We start from the raw sequence: 20,528 nt of genomic DNA, 5'->3' as shown, positions 1-20,528 counted from the left end.
TACTGACTAATCATAAATTTAGAGAAGAGACCTTAAGGCACCTTAAAGGCACCTAGTCTAACTGCTCCTTTTACAATTGAAGACTCAGAGATGTTAAAGGATTTGTCCAAGGTCACAAAAAGCAGTAAGCAGGTACTGATCCTAAGCCCACTTTACCATGCTCCCTTCTCCAATCTAAAGGGGAAAATGAAGTGCCAGGTATGCCTTCAAATCTTTAAGCCTTTGGCTCAAGGATACCCCAGGTTCCTAGGAACAAAGAGGGAAATCCTAAGAAATGGGCTTGAGCTTGGAACCCAGCTTAGTCTGACCTTATAAACTACTCCCTGATGTGTAGTTTAAGGACATCTGCAAATTTGTTTCCAAAGGGAAGTTCACTTGTTATGTGATCTATGTCTCAGTTTGTTCATCAGTAAAATGCTACTGGATCAAAAATTGGATCAAGACAAATGTCAGATTGCTTCCAGTCCAACCCTGCATTTTATAGATGAGGGAGATGAGGCCCAAAGTAGTTACGTGAATTGCCCAAGTATGGGAGGCAGGATTTGAACTCAAATCCTTTGAAACCAGACATTCTGCTTTCCATTACACAATTTAAATTAGCCAACTCAAAAAGATCTCTCCAATAGTAATATTCAATGACTGTGACTTTTTAAAATCGGAGTTTCTACTGCAAGGAAGTTTGAGCAACGTGCACTATGTGATATAGAACTGTATTCTGGTGCAGGGAATTTGCAATGAGTAATTAAAAAAAAAAAAATTATTTAGTATTTTTCCCCCCAGTTCCATGTTAAAACCATTTTAACATGTTTTTAAAAATTTTGAATTCTAGACTTTTCCTCCCCCATTGAGAAGGCACATGGGAAATCATGTCTTGACTGTCAAGATGTAAAAAGTTGAAAATATTCTTGAATATTGGATATTTAATACTAGGAATTAAAACCTCTCTCATGCTAACACAACCTATTAACATATACTCAGAAATCCTTCCCAAAAAATAGCACTTTATCCCAGTACACTGACAAATATGATAGATGGCTTAAGATCTTAGGCCACAAGAGTGGCTAATTTATAGCTTAAAAGGGCAGGAATTCACACTCTGTACATGCTCCAAGTTCATGTTGCTATATTATTGCATATATTTTGGCAACTAGAAGTGTTATGTTATGTACCTATGTACACACAAACATAATATATCTAGAGATATACTTACCCCTAAGTTATTTAAAGATAATATTCTATTTTCTCATCTATCAGAACAAACACTACTCAAACAGTTGCAAAATTAGTATTACTACCTCCATCTCCTCCTCATCTGGATCTGAAGGCTCATCACATACTGCTAATTCAAGCCGCTTATTCTTCTCTATACTTATGGCATCATCTGCCAGTTGCATTGCTCTGAGTATTTCAGGCTTTGCAGTATAAAAAGGACCTCCTTTCTGGGCTTCCTTACATTTTGAACCTGGAAAGGAAAAAATTTACTAATAAGAATTGATGACGAATGACTAAGAACAAACTTTACTTAGCAAATGAAGAGATACTTAAAATAGCAAAATTTACTTGTAAATCATCCAAGTAACTTTACATATCTTTTGCAAAAGTAAAAATTTCAAGAAAATCTGTTTAAAAAAAATTTTTTTTTAAAATGTCAAGTTGCATCAGACCCAGTGTACAAATCCAAATCCAAATGAAAAGGAAAGGAAATATATTTATGAAGTTACTTTCCTGAATTATTAAACTTTACTTTGAATCTTTTCTTATAAGTTAGGTACTGTAAATGAAGATGCTACTCCTAAAATGAATGATTTAACTCCAATTTACTAGTACAATAAATTTAAAGATATTTTAAACTGACATCTATTATAAGAAGTACTATGCTACTATAGTTACATAAATCCAGAAAATTTAAATTATAAAAAAACAAATTAAGCAAGTACTATGAAGTGGTACCATGCTCCCAAATCAATCAAGCTTATAACCTGTGTCATCATCTTGGATCTCTCATTCACATATCCACATCCACATATCCAATCCAAAATTCTCATTGCCAAATCATGTCATTTATATCTTTTCATAACTATCGCCCTCATTCAAGTCGAGATTGACAATTTATAAGGTCCTGACTAGTAAACTTGCCTCATGACTCCCTATTCCAATCCATCCATCTCCACTCAGCTGTCAAAATGATTTTCCCAAATTGTAGATCTACCCATGTCAGCCATCTGCTCCATAAATTCCAGTGACTCCCTAGTGCATCCAAGATCAAATGTAAAAGCTTCTATGTGACATTTAAAGTTCGTTCTTCAGAATGTGGTGCCTTCCTACCTTTCCACTCTTCTTACACTTCACTTCCTCCTGTACTAACTCTATATTTTATTTATACTAGTCTACATTTTTTTTTTGGAGGGGTTGGGAAGGGGGAGGGGGTATGTGCAAGGTAATCAGACCTAAATGACTTGCCCAGGTCACACAACTAGCAAGTGTCAAGTGTCTGAGGCCTCATGTGAACTCAGGTCCTCCTGATTCCAGAGCCAATACTGTGCCACCTAACTACCCCTACAGGCCTACTTTTGTTGCTACTTATTATAACACTATCTGCCCGCCCCATGCTTACCTCAGCTTTAAGTTTCACAAACTCAAAATTCCACCACATGCAGGAGACTTTTCCTGGTCCCCAGCTGCTAAAGTTTACTTAAAATCAATTCCCATTTACTCTGTGTACAACTAGTATGTAGTTATTGGAAGTCATCTAGCAATTGGTAATGCTGTTATCGCAACAGTTCTCAGCCAAGGACTCTTTAAATACATTTATTTCTGAACTGAATGCCTAAGCACAAGCAGTCCCTAATCCAAACTAAAAACAAGTTCAACAGGACAAATTGAACACTTTTTAGTCTTCCTTTTTTTAACCAAATCATTTCTCTCCCCTCTCCCTCCCTCCCTTCCCTTTTCTTAATCTTATTAGAGCATTGAAGTCTATTGGGAAATTTACAACCTCTTTTCTTTTAGGAAAAACAACAAATATTATCCAACTGCAAAAGATTAAAAGCAAACAGAAATCCTACTATTTAACACAAAAGCTCTGATCAAAGACAGAGTGAGAAAAGGGCCAGATTTGGAAATCTGAAGTCTTGGAGTTCAAATTCTAGCTCTGGCAGGTACCATCCATGCGACTATACCCATCACTTTAACTTTCTAGGCCTCAATTCCCTATCTTATAAAATGAGAGGGGTGGGAATAGATGATCTCTAAGATTCCTTCCAGTTTCACATCTATGATCCTCAATTTCACGTTGTCATACCAACATCTTTAGTGATACTACAAAGGACATTCCTACAATTTAGATGAACTGAAAATAAGCTACATTCACAGTATGACTTTTTAAAAAGAGTTTTCTTCTTAATTTATAGAATAAAACAAGCATTTCTGTAACAGTATAATAAAAAGTTAATTGCACATGAAATTACAAATCTATTATGTATTACACATGTAAACATGTATACTTTTTTTAAAAGGTAAAAAAGTGCTCAATTCCTACTAAAAGAAACAATCTCTTACCTGTATAGGGCTTTACAAGCCTTTTGTTAACCCAGCCCCTCACTGGATTGTCATCAAAAAATTGTACATGAACACGGAAAGTTTTTCCCCTTTCTCTGATGAATGTTCCTTCAGTGGGATGATTATACACAAGGCAAGGCCACCAGGGGTAACCTTCCATCTTGGCCCAAACCAAATCACCAGGAGAGAAGTCACAAGAGCTGTTATCAAAAGAAGATAGCTAATTAACATTTGGATAAATTACATTTAAAGGCAGTTTATCTTAATGCTTTTGTGCAAGTTGTTTCAAAAGTCCTTCAAAGTTAACAGTTCAGTAATAAAAAAGATGAATGAGAAAATACCACTAAAGGAAAAAACATTCTTTGTTTTTGAATAGCAAATACCACAATGGTCTCCCTAACTAGTAAATTTAAGCTTTATAAGTGGATAGAGCACCACTCCTGAAGTCAGGAGGACCTGAGTTCAAATCTGATCTCAGACACTTCCTGACTGTGTGACCCTGGGCAAGTTACTTAACCCCAATTGCCTCAGTAATAATAATAATGATGATGATAAAAGAAAACACACTGAAATATTTTGTGAACTCAAATTCTGAACTGAATGCTTAAGCACAAGCAGTCCCTAATATCAAGGCCATGGTTGGTACCAGAAACTAGTTACGTGGAAATGATGAAGTCTTGCTAATCATGAATGCGGACTATTTCAAAATTAAGAAAGCAAGTTTTTTATAAAAACAAAAAATGTTATTGGGGAGGAAATACATATGGTAGGTTATACAGGTAATATCGTTAATATTTATCAGCAAGTATAAATATCAATAAAATAAGGATAAAGTCAAAATACAAACTACTGGAGAACCAAAACCACAAATTTTTTGGATATTACCTAAAACAGACCCAATTTTGAATGGACCCAAAACAAGCGCTCTGGCTTCTCTGCAAGTTTTGAGATGAGTATAACCTACAGTTTAGAGTTAGATAATTTCTAGGCATTTAACAGCAGGTTAAAATATTATTACACTACCCTTCCCCCCTTTACTGCTGCCAAATAATTCTACCACAAAGTAGAAACCATAAAGGTTTTAAGAGGTAGAAAAAATAATCCTGAACAAAGACTAGAAGTAATAAGTTTTTTTTGTAGACAAAAATTACAGAGATATAGGAATAATTTTTGATATAGAACAGTCTTATACATTCTCTTGGGCCACAAAAGTTGAACAATCAATCATAACCTCATATATCCAGTTTCATTTATCATCTTAGAAAATAAACCTAGTTAAAGAGACTCTACAGGTAAACTAAGTCAAATTACAGATTGAATTACATGGAGAGGGTTTCACAATGGACTGATTACACTTCACAAAGATAATAAGCAATTCGGAGCCAAAAGGATCCTTCCAAAATTAGCTAAATAATTTTGTTTAGTTCAAATTTCCCTTCAGCTATTTATCTGAGAAATGTCAGATTTTAGCTAGGTAAGATTATTTAATCAAATGATCCAGAAGGAATAGCACAATAAAACTGAAGAGGAAATTTTCAAAAATCCTATTAAAATGCAAACAAAGTACTCAACTATCCTAGATTTTTGTGTTTACCTTCATTAATAACAATAAATATGAGAAAAGTTATCACCAAATAACTAAAATAGAGTAGCCACGCTCAGAGCCTAGCCTCATCAGCCAATAAACCATTTATGAGCACTTGCTGTCTCAGGCACTGTTAAAATGTAGGAATTCAAAGAAAAATGCAAGTCTCTGGTTAGGATTAAGAGGTTAGAATCAGAGTAAGAATAAGGAGAAGTAAAGAGAGCTGTAAGAAGAAATAGACAGCAAAACTATAATAGTGGGAGATCTCAATCTTGCACTCTCAGAATTAGATAAATCAAACCACAAAACAAATAAGAAAGAAATTAAAGAGGTAAATAGAATATTAGAAAAATTAGGTATAATAGATCTTTGGAGAAAAATGAATGGTGACAGAAAGGAGTTTACTTTCTTCTCAGCAGTTCATGGAACCTACACAAAAACTGACCATATCTTAGGACATAAAGACCTCAAAATTAAATGCAGGAAGGCAGAAATAGTAAATGCTTTCTTTTCAGATCACGATGCAATAAAAACTACATTCAACAAAAAGTTAGGGGCAAATAGACCAAAAAGTAACTAATTACTAAATTACTAAATAATCTCATCTTAAAGAATGATTGGGTGAAACAGCAAATTATAGACAAAATTAATAATTTCACTCAAGATAATGACAACGATGAAACATCATACCAAAATTTGTGGGATGCAGTCAAAGTGGCAATAAGGGGAAATTTTATATCCTTAGAAGTTTACTTGAATAAAATAGAGAAAGAGAAGATCAATGAATTGGGCTTGCAACTTAAAAAACTAGAAAAAGACCAAATTAAAAAACCCCAATCAATTACTAAACTTGAAATTCTAAAATTAAAAGAAGAAATTAATAATGTTGAAAGTAAAAAACTATCGAACTAATAAATAAAACTAAGAGTTGGTTTTATGAAAAAAAAAACAATAAAATTGATAAATCTATGATAAATCTGATTAGAAAAAGGAAAGAGGAAAATCAAATTAGTAGTCTTAAAAATGAAAAGGGAGAACTTTCCACCAATGAAGAGGAAATTAGAGAAATAATGAGTTACTTTGCCCAACTTTATGCCAATAAATTTGAGAACCTAAGTGAAATGGATGACTACCTCCAAAAATATAGACTTCCCAGATTAACAGAGGAAGTAAATTGCTTAAATAGTCCCATTTCAAAAAAAGAAATAGAACAAGCTATTAATCAACTCCCTAAAAAAAAAATCCCCAGGACCAGATGAATTTACATGTGAATTCTACCAAACATTTAAAGAACAATTAGCCCCAATACTATATAAACTATTTGAAAAAATAGGTAACGAAGGAGTCCTACCAATTTCCTTTTATGACACAGACATGGTACTGATATCTAAACCAGGTAGGTGAAAACAGAAAAATTATAGACCAATCTCCCTAATGAATCATCCCCAGGATAATACACAATGATCAAGTAGGATTTATACCAGGAATGCAGGGCTGGTTCAATATTAGGAAAACTATCAATATAATTGGCCATGTTAATAACCAAATTAACAAAAACCATATGATCATCTCAATAGATGCAGAAAAGCATTTGATAAAATCCAACATCCATTCCTACTAAAAACACTTGAGAGTATAGGAATAAATGGACTTTTCCTGAAAGTAATCAGTAGCATCTATTTAAAACCATTAGTAAGCATCATATGTAATGGGAAAACTTGCAACCATTCCCAATAAGATTAGGAGTTGAACAAGGTTGCCCACTATCACCATTACTATTCAATATTGTATTAGAAATGCTAGCTTTGGCAATAAGAGTTGAGAAAGAGGTGAAAGTAATTATAGTAGGCAATGAGGAAACCAAATTATCACTCTTTGCTGAATATGATGGTATACTTAGAGAACCCCAGAGATTCTACTGAAAAGTTGGCTGAAAATCCACACCTTTAGCAAAGTTGCAGGATACAAAATAAACCCACATAAGTCATCAGCATTCTTATATATCACTAACAAAATTCAACAGTTAAGAGTTACAAAGAGAAATTCCACTTAAAGTAACTACTGATAATATAAAATATTTACGAATCTATCGGCCAAGGGAAAATCAGAAACTTTATGAGCAAAACTACAAAACACTTTCCACACAAATTAAGTATGATCTAACCAATTGGAAAAATATTAAAGCTCTTGGATAGGGCGAGCAAATGATAATACTACCTAATCTATTTATTTAGCGCTAAACCAACCAGACTCCTCAAAAACTATTTTGATGACCTAGAAAAAATAACAACAAAGTTCATATGGAAAAACAAAAGGTCAAGAATTTCAAAGGAATTCATAAAAAAAAAAAAAAAAAATCAAATGAAGGTGGCCTACCTGTACCAGATCTAAAATTATATTATAAAGCAGCAGTTACTAAAACCATCTGGTATTGGCTAAGAAATAGCCTAGTTGATCAATGGAATAGGTTAGGTTCAAAGGACAAAGCAGCCAATAACTTTAATTATCTAGTGTTCGACAAACCCAAAGACCCCAGTTTTTGGGATAAGAACTCTCTGACAAAAATTGCTGGGAAAATTGATAATTAGTATGGCAGAAACTAGGAATTGACTCATACTTAACACCGTACACCAAGATAAGGTCAAAATGGGTTCATGACCCAGGCATAAAGAATGAGATTGTAAATAAATTGGAAGGGCATAGGATGTTTAACTCTCAGACCTGTGGAAGAGGAAGGAATTTATGACCAAAGAACTAGAGATCATTATTGATCACAAAATAGAAAATTTTGATTATATCAAATTGAAAAGTTTTTGTACAAAAAGTTTGTACAAAAGTTTTGTACAAACAAACTAATACAGATAAGATTAGAAGGGAAGCAATAAACTGGGAAAACATTTTTACAGTCAAAAGTTCTGATAAAGGACTCATTTCCAAACGATATAGAGAATTGACTCTCATTTATAAGAAATCAAGCCATTCTCCAATTGATAAATGGTCAAAGGATATGAACAGACAATTCTCAGATGAAGAAATTGAAACCATTTCTAGCCATATGAAAAGATGCTCCAAGTCATTATTCATCAGAGAAATGCAAATTAAGACAACTCTGAGATACCACTACACACCTGTCAGATTCACTAGAATGACAGGGAAAGATAATGAGGAATGTTGGAGGGGATGTGGGAAAACAGGGACACTGATACATTGTTGGTGGAACTGTGAATACATCCAACCATTCTGGAGAGCAATATGGAACTATGTCCAAAAAGTTATCAAACTGTGCATACCCTTTGATCCAGCAGTGTCTCTACTGGGCTTATAGCCCAAGGAGATACTAAAGAAGGAAAAGGGACCTGTATGTATAACAATGTTTGTGGAAGCTCTTTGTAGTGGCTAGAAACTGGAAACTGAGTGGATGTCCATCAATTAGAGAATGGCTGAATAAATTGTGGTATATAAATATTATGGAATATTATTGCTCATTAAGAAATTAATTATTGCTCGTTAAGAAATGACCAGCAGAATGATTTCAGAAAGGCCTGGAGAGACCTACATGAACTGATGCCAAGTGAAATGAGCGGGGCTAGATCATTATATACTTCAGCAACAATACTACATGCTGATCAATTCTGATGGACCTGGCCATCCTCAGCAATGAGATGAACCAAATCAGTTCCAATAGAGCAGTAATGAACTGAACCAGCTACACCCAGCAAAAGAACTCTGGGAAATGACTATGAACCACTACATAAAATTCCCAATCTCTCTAGTTTTGTCTGCCTGCATTTTTGATTTTCTTCACACAGGCTAATTGTACACTATTTCAAAGTCTGATTCTTTTTGTACAACAAAATAACTGTTTGGACATGTATACTCATATTGTATTTAATTTATGCTTTAACATATTTAACATGAATTGGTCAACCTGCCATCTGGGGGAGAGGATGTGGGGAAAGAGGGGAAAAACTGGAACAAAAGGTTTGGCGATTGTCAATGCCGTAAAATTACCCATGCATATAACTTGTAAATAAAAAGCTATTAAAAAAAGAAAGAAAGAAAGAAAAAGAATCAGAATATGAGGTATTTAAGGTTAGAGTCAAGAATTATAAACTCCATTTTGTTTCGATTTCCTTCATTATGATTATCCTCCAAGCTAGGATCTACTTTGATATCAACTCATATGATTTATGGGGAATTAAGATATGATTCTGGGAGTTTGGGAAATGTGTGCTGACCACAAAATGTTCTTTACATTTTGAGATATTCTTGTAAAAACAACAGAATGTCCAGGGCATTTTTGTAATAACCACAAGATTTATAAAACTCTTATCCAATCAGAAGGGAAAAGGCCTATGTTATTCAAGATTGTATAAATTAACTGATTTTTGCTACTTACCATAAGAATGCCTTATTAATTTTTTAAAATAACTTTTTATTGCCAGAACCCATGCCAGGGTAATTTTTTACAACATTTTCCCTTGCACTCACTTCTGTTCCGATTTTTCCCCTCCCTCCCTCCACCCCCTCCCCCAGATGGCAAGCAGTCCTATACATGTTAAATATACCATAGTATATCCTAATACAATATATGTGTGCAGAATCGAACAGTTCTCTTGTTGCTCAGGGAGAATTGGATTCAGAAGGTATAAATAACCCCGGAGGAAAAACCAAAATGCAAACAGTTTACATTCATTTCCTAGTGTTCTTTCTTTGGGTGTAGCTGCTTCTGTCCATCCTTGATCAACTGAAACTGAGTTAGATCTTCTCTTTGTCGAAGATATCCACTTCCATCAGAATATATCCTCATACAGTATTGTTGTTGAGGTATATAATGATCTCCTGGTTCTGCTCATTTCACTTAGCATCAGTTCGTGCAAGTCTCTCCAGGCCTCTCTGTATTCATCCTGCTGGTCATTTCTTACAGAACCAATAATATTCCTTAAGATTCATGTATCACAATTTATTCAACTATTCTCCAATTGATGGGCATCCATTCATTTTCCAGCTTCTGGCCACTACAAACAGGGCTGCCACAAACATTCTTATACATACAGGTCCCTTTTCCTTCTTTAGTATCTCCTTGGGCTATAAGTCCAGTAGAGACACTGCTGGATCAAAGGGTATGCACAGTTTGATAACTTTTTGAGCATAGTTCCAAACTACTCTCCAGAATGGCTGGATATGTTCACAATTCCACCAACAATGTATCAGTGTCCCTGTTTTCCCACATCCCCTCCAACATTCTGCATTATCTTTTCCTGTCATCTTAGCCGATCTGAGAGGTATGTAGTGGTATCTCAGAGTTGTCTTAATGTGCATTTCTCTGATGAATAATGACTTGGAACATCTTTTCATATGGCTAGAAAGTTTTAATTTCTTCATCTGAGAATTGTCTGTTCATATCCTTTGACCATTTATCAATTGGAGAATGGCTTGGTTTCTTATAGAGTCAATTCTCTATATATTTTGGAAATGAGGCCTTTATCAGAACCTTTAACTGTGAAGATGTTTTCCCAGTTTATCGCTTCCCTTCTAATCTTGTCTGCATTAGTTTTGTTTGAGCAAAAACTTTTCAATTTGATATAATCAAAATTTTCTATTTTGTGATCAATAATGATCTCTAATTCTTCTTTGGTCATAAATTCCTTCCTCTTCCACAGGTCTGAGAGGTAAACTATCCTATGCTCTTCCAATTTATTTACAATCTCATTCTTTATGCCTGGGTCATGAACCCATTTTGACCTTATCTTGGTGTACGGTGTTAAGTGTGGGTCAATGCCTAGTTTCTGCCATACTAATTTCCAATTTTCCCAGCAATTTTTGTCAAATAGACAGTTCTTATCCCAAAAACTGGGGTCTTTGGGTTTGTCGAACACTAGATAACTAGTTATTGGCTGCTTTGTCCTTTGAACCTAACCTATTCCATTGATCAACTAGTCTATTTCTTAGCCAATACCAGATAGTTTTAGTAACTGCTGCCTTATAATTTTAGATGTTACAGCTAGGCCACCTTCATTTGATTTTTTTTTCATTAATTCCCTTGAAACTCTTGACCTTTTGTTTTTCCATATGAACTTTGTTGTTATTTTTTCTAGGTCATCAAAATAGTTTTTGGGGAGTCTGGTTGGTATAGCGCTAAATAAATAGATTAGTTTAGGTAGTATTGTCATCTTTATTATATTTGCTCAGAATGCCTTGTTAATTGACAAATGGTATCCTTGTACTTACTAAAGTCTTGGACCTGATGTCACACAACTGCTAGATCTTGCTAACAAATCAATTTGCTCAAATATTGCCTCAATCCAAGTCAATTTTTCATCACCACATGGGGGAAACATGTAAATAATTATGGACAAACAAGTTATATAGAGGCTAAATAAGAAATAATGAACAAAAAAGGAAGACATTAGAGTTAAGAGGGATCAAGAAAGGTTTCCTGTTTTTCCACAAGATTTTAGCTAGGACTTGAAGGAAGCCAGTAAGTCAGATGAAGGATAAGCATTCCAGGCACAAGTAAATAGCTAGTGAAAATACCCAGGTTCTAGAGATGGACTGTCTTGTTCGAGGAACAGCAAGAAAGCTAGTGTAGCTGGACTGCAGATGTAAATTGGGGAATATAGAAAGAATTAAAATGTAAGACTTTAAAATGGTTAAAGGGGAGATGTTTTTATAATGATTCAAATATCAAATAATGCGTTTTTCTATTTGATCCTAAAAGTCACAAGGAGTCATTCATTGATATAAGTCAAACTGCTTTCCAATTTCTTCATCTATAAAAGGGGACATCTGGACTACAGATAGCATTCACATATATTTCAACATGTAATTTTACTAAATACAACATAATTAAATTCTGTCATATGAAAATAATTTGTTACCTATATACACATACATGTGTGTGTACATATACACACATATATATATTCAACAGCTGTCATTTTGCCCTTCTATCATTTTAGCCAATTTGATAAGTGTGAGATACTATCTCTAATTTTATTTTGCAATTCTCTAATCAACACAGATTTGGAGCATTTTTTATATGACTATAAATAGCTTTGTGTTTTTCCTCCAACAACTGCCTGTTCACATCCTCTGATCATGTATCAACTGGAGAATGACTTATATTCTTATAAATTTGCCAAAGTTCTCTACATATTCAAGACACTTATTCCAATTTTCTGCTTTCCTTTTAATCTTAGCTACATTGGTTTTATTTGTACAGCATTTTCTATATAGGGAACTGATTCAGATTTACGAGATCAAAAGCCATTTCCCCAGTTGATTTGATCAAAGGATAAATGAACAAGCTATTGTCAAAAGAACTTACAAGTCATTTAATAGCTATATTAAATAATGTTCTAAATTACTAATTAGAGAAGAGCAAATTAAAACAACTTATTGCAATTTATACCAACAAAACCACCAAAGTTGACCAAAACAAGGAATATGCTAGAGGGACTGTGGGAAAATGTAAGCAGTAAAGCAGTATCGGTGAGATTAACTGGACCGGGTCATTTTGGAAAGATATTACAACTATGCCTCATAATAGTTACTAAACTTTATATATGCTTTCTGATCTAGTGAAAGGACTCATTTGTACCAAAATATTCAAAGTAGTTGAAACGAATGAAAACCCCAGGAAATATAGTTTCCAGGTAATTAATAATCAATTTATTAATTGGGCTAGCCGGCAATTAATAAATTGATGATCATTATTTTCTCTCAGTAATAAGATGCCAAGGGAGATCTGTTAAATCACCTTATATACTTCTCTGAAAGGGTGTTCCCTTGACAAGTGAAAATTAGTCTTGATTGGTGGACATTTAATGAAGAGGTGGGCTTAAAGTCTTCAGCTTCTCCTGCTAAGAACATGATTCATCATGAGATTCACATCCAGCAATTTGGGGAAGAGGACCTCTCTCTCTGGCTGTTGTTTGCTCCTTCATGAGCTGGGTCACGATAAACTCATAATGGAGAGGATGAAAAACAGGGATTCCTTCACTTAGGGTTAAGGGCTTATACCCTAAAGGATTTTGTTTATACTCTATAAACAGAAATTCTCTAGAAGCAATCTCAATCAATAATGTCCTTCAAGGATTGACTTTAACAAGAGCTGGGCCTTAAAGAGAAAAAAATAGAGAAGTCTGGATCACAAATTTATAATTAGTTATTAATATAAATAGTAATAACTTCTTTAACAATTCTTTTCCTCAATGGCAAATAAATGGCACCTACCCATTAATGAGGGAATAACTAAAAACGGTATGTTACTATAAAAGTATACCATTGTGCTACTGGATAGAATCTAGGTAGACTTGTATGAACTGAAAGTCAGTGTTAACTACAATGACTTATAACAACGGCATAATCAATCACCACAATAACCAGCCACAATGCCATGAAACATGCTACACACAATCTGATAGTGGTAAGTCTCAAGAATGAATACTGCAACATTTTTTTTCAACAAATTGGTAATCTTTTTCATGACTATAGATTTTAGTAATAAGATATATTCTTCTTTTTCAAAGGGATGGGACAATTGGGAAGAAAAGATGGCGAACTTGTACTGACTGGGAAAAAATAAAAAACAAAAAAAAGATTTTTGGGGGGAGAGGGGGGAGAGATAATTAGGCTTTTAAATGACTTGCCCAGCATCACAAAGCTAGGAACTGTCTAAAGGCTGAATTTGAATTCAGATCCTCCTGACTCCAGGGCTGGCAGCCTATCAACTATGCCAAACAGCTGCTCATATAGTTTAATTAAAAACAATATTTGTTAGAGAAACATGCTACACTTTTCCCCATTTCTTCCCTAATTTTAATTGCGTTTATATAAAAACTTAGAATTTTATGTAATCAGAATCATTCACTTTCTGGGATCTTCTCTAATCTCTTACTTGATATTACTGATCTAATATTTCTTAGTTATTCCTTGTTCTTACAAAGGGATGGGAGCTTCTAGTGGCTAAGCTACTCTTTTTGGCAGGGAAGGGAGGTTTTCTGTATATAGCAGTTTCATTTCACTTATGAAATCATTTAAACTTTTTTCAAACTCTTTCAAACTCTCTCTCTCTATATATTTTTTTTTTGGGGGGGGGGGGAGGCTTTGCTTCTAGATGTTTTGGAGACATTCTTTTTTTGGATTTGAGCATCCCTGCCAGCATAAAAGAACTGGCCAATTTATTGATGGTCAGATTACTATTATTATTATTTTTTCCTTGCTCATTTTTCCAGTCTTACTTTCTGATCTAATTTTTGTTATGGCCAGGCTCTGAGAACTTTAGAGGCAATATTTGGGCTGTACTTGTTTCTGTTTTGTGTCCTCTTGAGTCCTGCTATTGTTTCTAGGATCTCAGGCACAGTCCAAGCTAGGGTCAACATACACAGCAAAGCCAACAAAACAGGGCAAAGTCCAAGTCCTTCTGTCCTGCAAAGTTCTTACCTTGAATTGAGGTCTGGCCAGAACAACCACAAGTTTGCCCCTCTGGGAGACTATGTATGGACTTAAACCATTGCCAGGCGGAGTAAAGGCTCCACAGATTCAATATGGTGAAACTGTAGGCTTCCCTCTGTGAAGGTCTGGTCATTTTTACTGGAGATTTCACTGTGGGCTGGGATTCTTGCTCAGCTCTTAAAACCAAACAATACATACAAGCAGCAAGCTGCATCTTGCTTATACCTTGACACACAATCTGTCTAATCCTTCTTTCCCACCCTTTGCCACCTCTTCCTTCTCCCTGCACAATGTCAGGCAAGTCCTGTTTCAGTTCCCATGAATCCTGCAAGGTACATCTCTGATTAGACTTTGCAACCAGTGTCTACAAACATCTGTGTTTCTATGTTAACTTGTGCTGAAAAAATGACTCACTGGTTTTTTTCTTGACTTCCCCATCAGAACTTTAAGTCTGGCACTTTTTCTAAACTGGCAGAATGGTTGCAGAAGACAGTTAATTTATAGTTCTTCCTGATACTACTCTGCTTTGCTGGTTGGTCTCTAGGCTTTGTAGAGGAACTGAAGCTGCACCCAGAACTGAAAAGAAGAGAGCAAGTTGTGTTTCAATCGACATATTACAACATAATTTTAAAGATTCCAAGCTGTTCCCCAACACATATTAAGGGATCCCTGAGACCCTTTTTTTATGTACTCTATTAAAATCAAATATCACTAAAAGTCCTATGAGATCAGAACAACTTTCCCCTACTCCATTGTTTCCCTTTCTTATAAACTGTTAAACATGAAGCCATGAATCATAATTGATTTGAAAAAACTGTATCCTCTTAAGTGCTTCCTTCTCTGTAAAATGGATGAAACAGCTTATACTACTTATTTCAAAGAGTTCAAAAATACTACAAAAATGTGAATTGTTGTTTTATCCCAATCTTTCTTTTATAACAAACCCAGAGCAAGTCTAAGGAGAAACACTTGTCAAGATATATTGTAAAATTAAATTATTAATTAAAATTAATTACATTAAATTATTGCAAAAATTAAATATGCTTTTTGTCTTAAATTTCAGACTTCAGCATACTATTATGCTGCTAGAAAAGCTGTAGGATCAACCTAAATATTCTAGAAAGCACTTTAAAATGATACTTAAAAATGATCAATCTCCTTTGACCCAGAGACTATAATGCTAGATATATAATCCAAGGAGGTCACCAATATAAAGGCCCCATATACACAAAAATATTTATCAAAACTTTTTTTGTAGTAATATGTAACTGGAAACAAAATAGATGTCTATAAAGTAGAGAATGGGTAACCACAAAATAGATGCCTAGCAACTGGGAAATGGGTAATCAATTATGGTACTTGAAGGAATAGAATATGAATTATTATAAAGTAAGATTTGAAGAATATGAAAACTTCAAGGAATCATGAAAGGGCTTAAATGAGGACCCAGAAAAACATGAACTATATAACACTGTAAAACAAGTGGAAAAAAAAGCCAAGTGCACACAGCATAGTTACTATAATTAACCTGAACCTCAAAGAAAAGAAAATCTCCCTCCTGTCTTTACTGAGGAAGAGGAGCTACATGAAAGTGGAACAATGAATATATATGAGATTCAGTTTACAGATGTTGATTAGTGGTGCCAAATTCTTATTCTTTCTTATGAGGCATATTGAAGGAATGTACTTTGGAAATTAAGATTAACTTTAAAATTAGCAATAAAGTTTTTAAAACTCAAAATATTTTTTAATTTAGACAGCAGTTAGTAAAATCCTACATTCCTCTCTACTCAGTAGAAAGGAAGGTCAATTTATGAATAGGATAAATTTTATTATAAACCATCTATTAGATTCCAATAAAATCCATTTGTATTTTCCTCTCTGAGGTATAGCCTTTGTTTTCCTAGATGGGTTTAGAATAACTTGCTCTATTAATATATGAAATCCCACCTTTTTTCCCCCTCACATCCTTAACTACACTCAAGCCACACTTTCCCAAAATCTCACCCTCCTATTATGCCTTCTGGAATTCTAGTCCCTCAAACTTTCCTTTCATTTTATGAAATTCAGAGATGCGGATTTCCTCAGATCTCATTTGATTCCTGTCCACTCTTTTCACCAGTTGTACTTTCATCCTCCCTTTCTAGACTAAGATAACAATCTTAGAGAATCTAAATATTCCTTCAGGTTCATTCTATCCAAATTTATCACCCAATCCAAACTCTAATAGCAGTTTATCTACTCTAAAATGGAGTTCTTTTTTCATTAAGCTCAGCAGATGGCTGTTCACCCCTCCACTTTAATTCTTGCCCTTATAACTGAAGAACTTCAACATACATGTTGATTAATAGTTGCTCAAATACCTAACCTCCCAGTTCCCAAATCTTTTTATTGCATAATCTACTCCTTCACTACACCTAAGCAGGTCCTCCTGACCCCATTCCAACTATTGTTTCCCCTCCACTACTCTCAGGTAGTCTGGTGAAGCCCATGGATCTCTTCTCAGAATAATTAAAAGAAAAAAAAAAATTTGCAGGAGAGCTCGGGTGTGGCTGGAACCCCAGCAGGAACCCCAGAAACTATCACCTCCTGGACTATTTGTGGAGTCGAGGTCTGATTCTGGGAAAACTGAGTGAACCTTGGGGCTCATTGGGACATCAGGCTGGGCTATGCTATTGAGACTCAGCTCTGGGAAAGAAGGAACCAGCACCTGATGAGTGCAGAGCCAATGCGACAGGGACCCTTGCTGGAAGAGGAAGCTCTTGATTTGAGGTTCCAGGTCAGAGGGGACAGCTGAAGAGAAGCTTGAGACACCATCCCCACCCCATGATTAGAAGTGCTTATACTAATACCTCTTACTTAAGGGAAAAAAAAAAAATTTACCAGCAAAGAAGGAATCCCACCATAAAAACTTACTATGGGAACAGGGAAGACCAGGGATTCATTTTCAGAGGACACTGGGGGGGAAAAAAAAGCCTCTACCCCAAAGAGTAATATGAAATGGTTCCCAGTCTAGAGAGTTTATAGGAAAATTTAATATAAAAACCATCCAAGAAAAACAAGATGATTATGAAAAAAATTAACCAACTAGAAAAGAAGATAAGACTCTCAAGAGTCTCAAATAACTCTTTGAGAATTAGAATTGGGCAAGGAGGAAGCTATGAATCCAAGAAATTAAAAAAAAAAAAAAAAAAAACCAGATTATAAAGCATGAAATAATAGAACCGAATGTGAAATATAAGAAAAACAACAGATCTGGAGAACAAATCAAGAAGAGAAAATCTAAGAATATTTGCACTGCCTTAAAGTTGTGACCAAAAATAGACACAGTAATGCAAGAAATAATCCAAGAAAATTGTCCTGGAGTGATAGAACATGAGGAGAAAGTAGAAACAGAAAAAAATCCACCAATCACCACCTCAATGAGATCCTTTGTGGAAAACCCGTTAGGACTATTACACCAACTTTCAAAACTCCTAGATCAAAGAGAAAATTTTGCAAGAAACAAGAAAAAAAAACATTTCAAATACACTGGTGCTACACAGGGCTTAGCAGCAGCTGTAATAAAAGATCACAATCTTATCATATTTAGAATCTTATCTACTGACAATCAAAGGAACTAGGCCTGGGGCCAAAAATATCATGTCCAGAAAAACTATGTATAATATTGAATGAGAAAAAAATGGACATTCAATGAAATTGCAGATTTTCAGTACTTCCCATCAACCAAACCTGAACGTAATAGAAACTTTAACATGTAAGAGCCAATATCAAAGATTGATTTCCAGGAACTCAATGTGGACAAACTGTTTATGACTTTTTGCATAGGAAATGTAAAAAGTATGTTTAAAATTGACGTTAACAACAGGGTAGTTCAAAAGAAAGATTGGGGCAGAATTAAGGCAAAAATAGTAACCATGTTATACAAATGAGGTACAGAGGAAGAATAAAATAGATATATTAGAGGGGGGAGGATTCATAGTTCTGAAAACCTACTCACATTAAATAGGCAACACTACATATATACCATGAAAGGGCATAGAACCCTCAAAAATATATAAAGAAATAAAGGGGGGCGGGGGGAAAGGATGGGTAGACAGGAAGCAAGGGCTGTGGGAAGAAAACAAAGAAGGGATTCATGGGTAGGAGGAAGCTAAGTAATAAGTTAAGGAGCAAAATTAAAGCAAGGAATCAACAGGGATAGGAAAAGATATGGTGTGTAGGTGAGAGGATGGAATATGTATATGTTGTGTATGTACATATCTACATATTTATATATAAATCCTTTCTTAAAACTATAGCCTGATTGGGGGTGGGGGAAAAAAGAATAAAGTAAAAACATGGACAGCAGAGAACAAAAGAGTACTTTACAAGGAAGTAAAGAAAATATGAACCAAAAAAAATAATTGTAGGAAATTCTAATTTTAGGAGTTAGTGACAATAAAGATATAATTCTTTTTCTGATCCAAGTTCAAGGACCCTCCGAAATTTATTTATGGGCCTCATATTAAGAATCTCTGAAATACAGAGAGGCCTGGAGAGACTTACATGAACTGATCTAAGTGAAATGAGCAGAACCAGGAGATCATTGTACATGGCAACAAGATTATATGATGATTGATTCTAATCCATGTGGCTCTCTTCCACAATGAGATGATTCAAACCAGTTCCAATTGTTCAGTGATGAAGAGAACCATCTACACCCAGAGAGGACCATGGGAATAGAGTGTGGACCACAACATAGCATATCCACTCTTTCTGTTATTGTTTGCTTGCATTTTTGTTTTCCTTCTCAGGTTTCTTTTTTCTTTCTAGATCGGATTTTTCGGATCTACAGCAAGACAACTGTATAAATATGTATACATATATTGGATTTAACATATAATTTAACATATTTAACATGTATTGGACTACCTGCCATGGGGGGGGGGAGGGGGAAAAGGGGAAAATATGTAACAGAAGGTTTTGCAAGGGTCAATATTGAAAAAATTTACCCATGTATGTTTTGTAATTAAAAATATATAATAATTTTTTTAAAAAATATCTGAAATATAGTCTCAGGCACCCTTGCTCTTTCTTCCCTTCCCAATCTCAACCTTATAGCCAGCCATGTCAAATTTCTAGCTTCCTAGCCTTGTCAAAGGTTATACTTTGCCAAACCCAACTCTCCCTTACTTATATGTGAATAAAGAGAACTGAAAGGTATCATATAACCAACTGTGTCTATTAAAAATTTGTAATCTAATCATATCATAATTTTATCATAAAAAAGGATTATCAATCTTCTTGTACTTCTTAGCATATTCTTTCCTTTCAAGCCTCACCTAAGGACTTTACCTCACTCTTTACTGAAAAAATACTGACACCATTCACTATTGGGTCTCTTCTCCTCCTCTTCTCTAAATCTCAAAACCTCTTAACATCATTCACCATTATCCCCTTCATTCCCAGTCGCTGTAGAGGTGATCATTTTCTCTTCTTCAATGTCTGATCCAAAATCCTATCTTCTCTAGCTAGTTATAGCTGCAATACTATTTCTATGATTCAATCTCTCCCTTTCTACTAGTTTCTTCTTTGTCACCTACAAACAGGCCCAAGTTTCTCCTATGCTGAAAAAAACTCACTAGACATCATCTCAAGTTATTGCCCCAACTCTCTTCCCCTTCACAAGTCAAACTCTTAGGGGGAAAATATTACCTATTACTTTCTGCCACCATTTCCTCTCTCCTTACTTTTCCAATCCTTTGAAATCTAGCTTCCCAACTACATTATACAGAAATGGCTTTCTTCAAAGTTATCAATGATCTCTTAATTTCAAAAGCTAATGACCTTTTCTCAGATTTCATCCTTGGACGTCAAGCAGCATTTCATAGTAGGACAATCGTTTTCTCCAAGGTATTCTCTTCTGTCTGTTTCATATCCTATT

General features: G+C 34.7%; 1 protein-coding gene across 1 annotated transcript in view; it reads right to left on the bottom strand.

The window, feature by feature from the left end:
- The window catches only part of MSH6 (mutS homolog 6), a 34,481-nt gene that overhangs the window by 9,489 nt on the left and 4,464 nt on the right, over positions 1 to 20,528 (bottom strand). The window contains exons 2-3 of the mRNA XM_031950447.1: positions 3,559 to 3,758; positions 1,296 to 1,462 (exon numbers count right to left, since the gene is read on the bottom strand). Of these exons, the coding sequence (XP_031806307.1) occupies positions 1,296 to 1,462; positions 3,559 to 3,758 (367 nt within the window). The remainder of the gene's footprint in view (positions 1 to 1,295; positions 1,463 to 3,558; positions 3,759 to 20,528) is intronic.

This window comes from Sarcophilus harrisii, chromosome 2, assembly GCF_902635505.1.
Source record: "Sarcophilus harrisii chromosome 2, mSarHar1.11, whole genome shotgun sequence".
Lineage (NCBI taxonomy): Eukaryota > Metazoa > Chordata > Mammalia > Dasyuromorphia > Dasyuridae > Sarcophilus > Sarcophilus harrisii.
The sequence above is the reverse complement of the archived record's forward strand: the minus strand, read 5'-3'. Positions and strand labels throughout refer to the sequence as shown.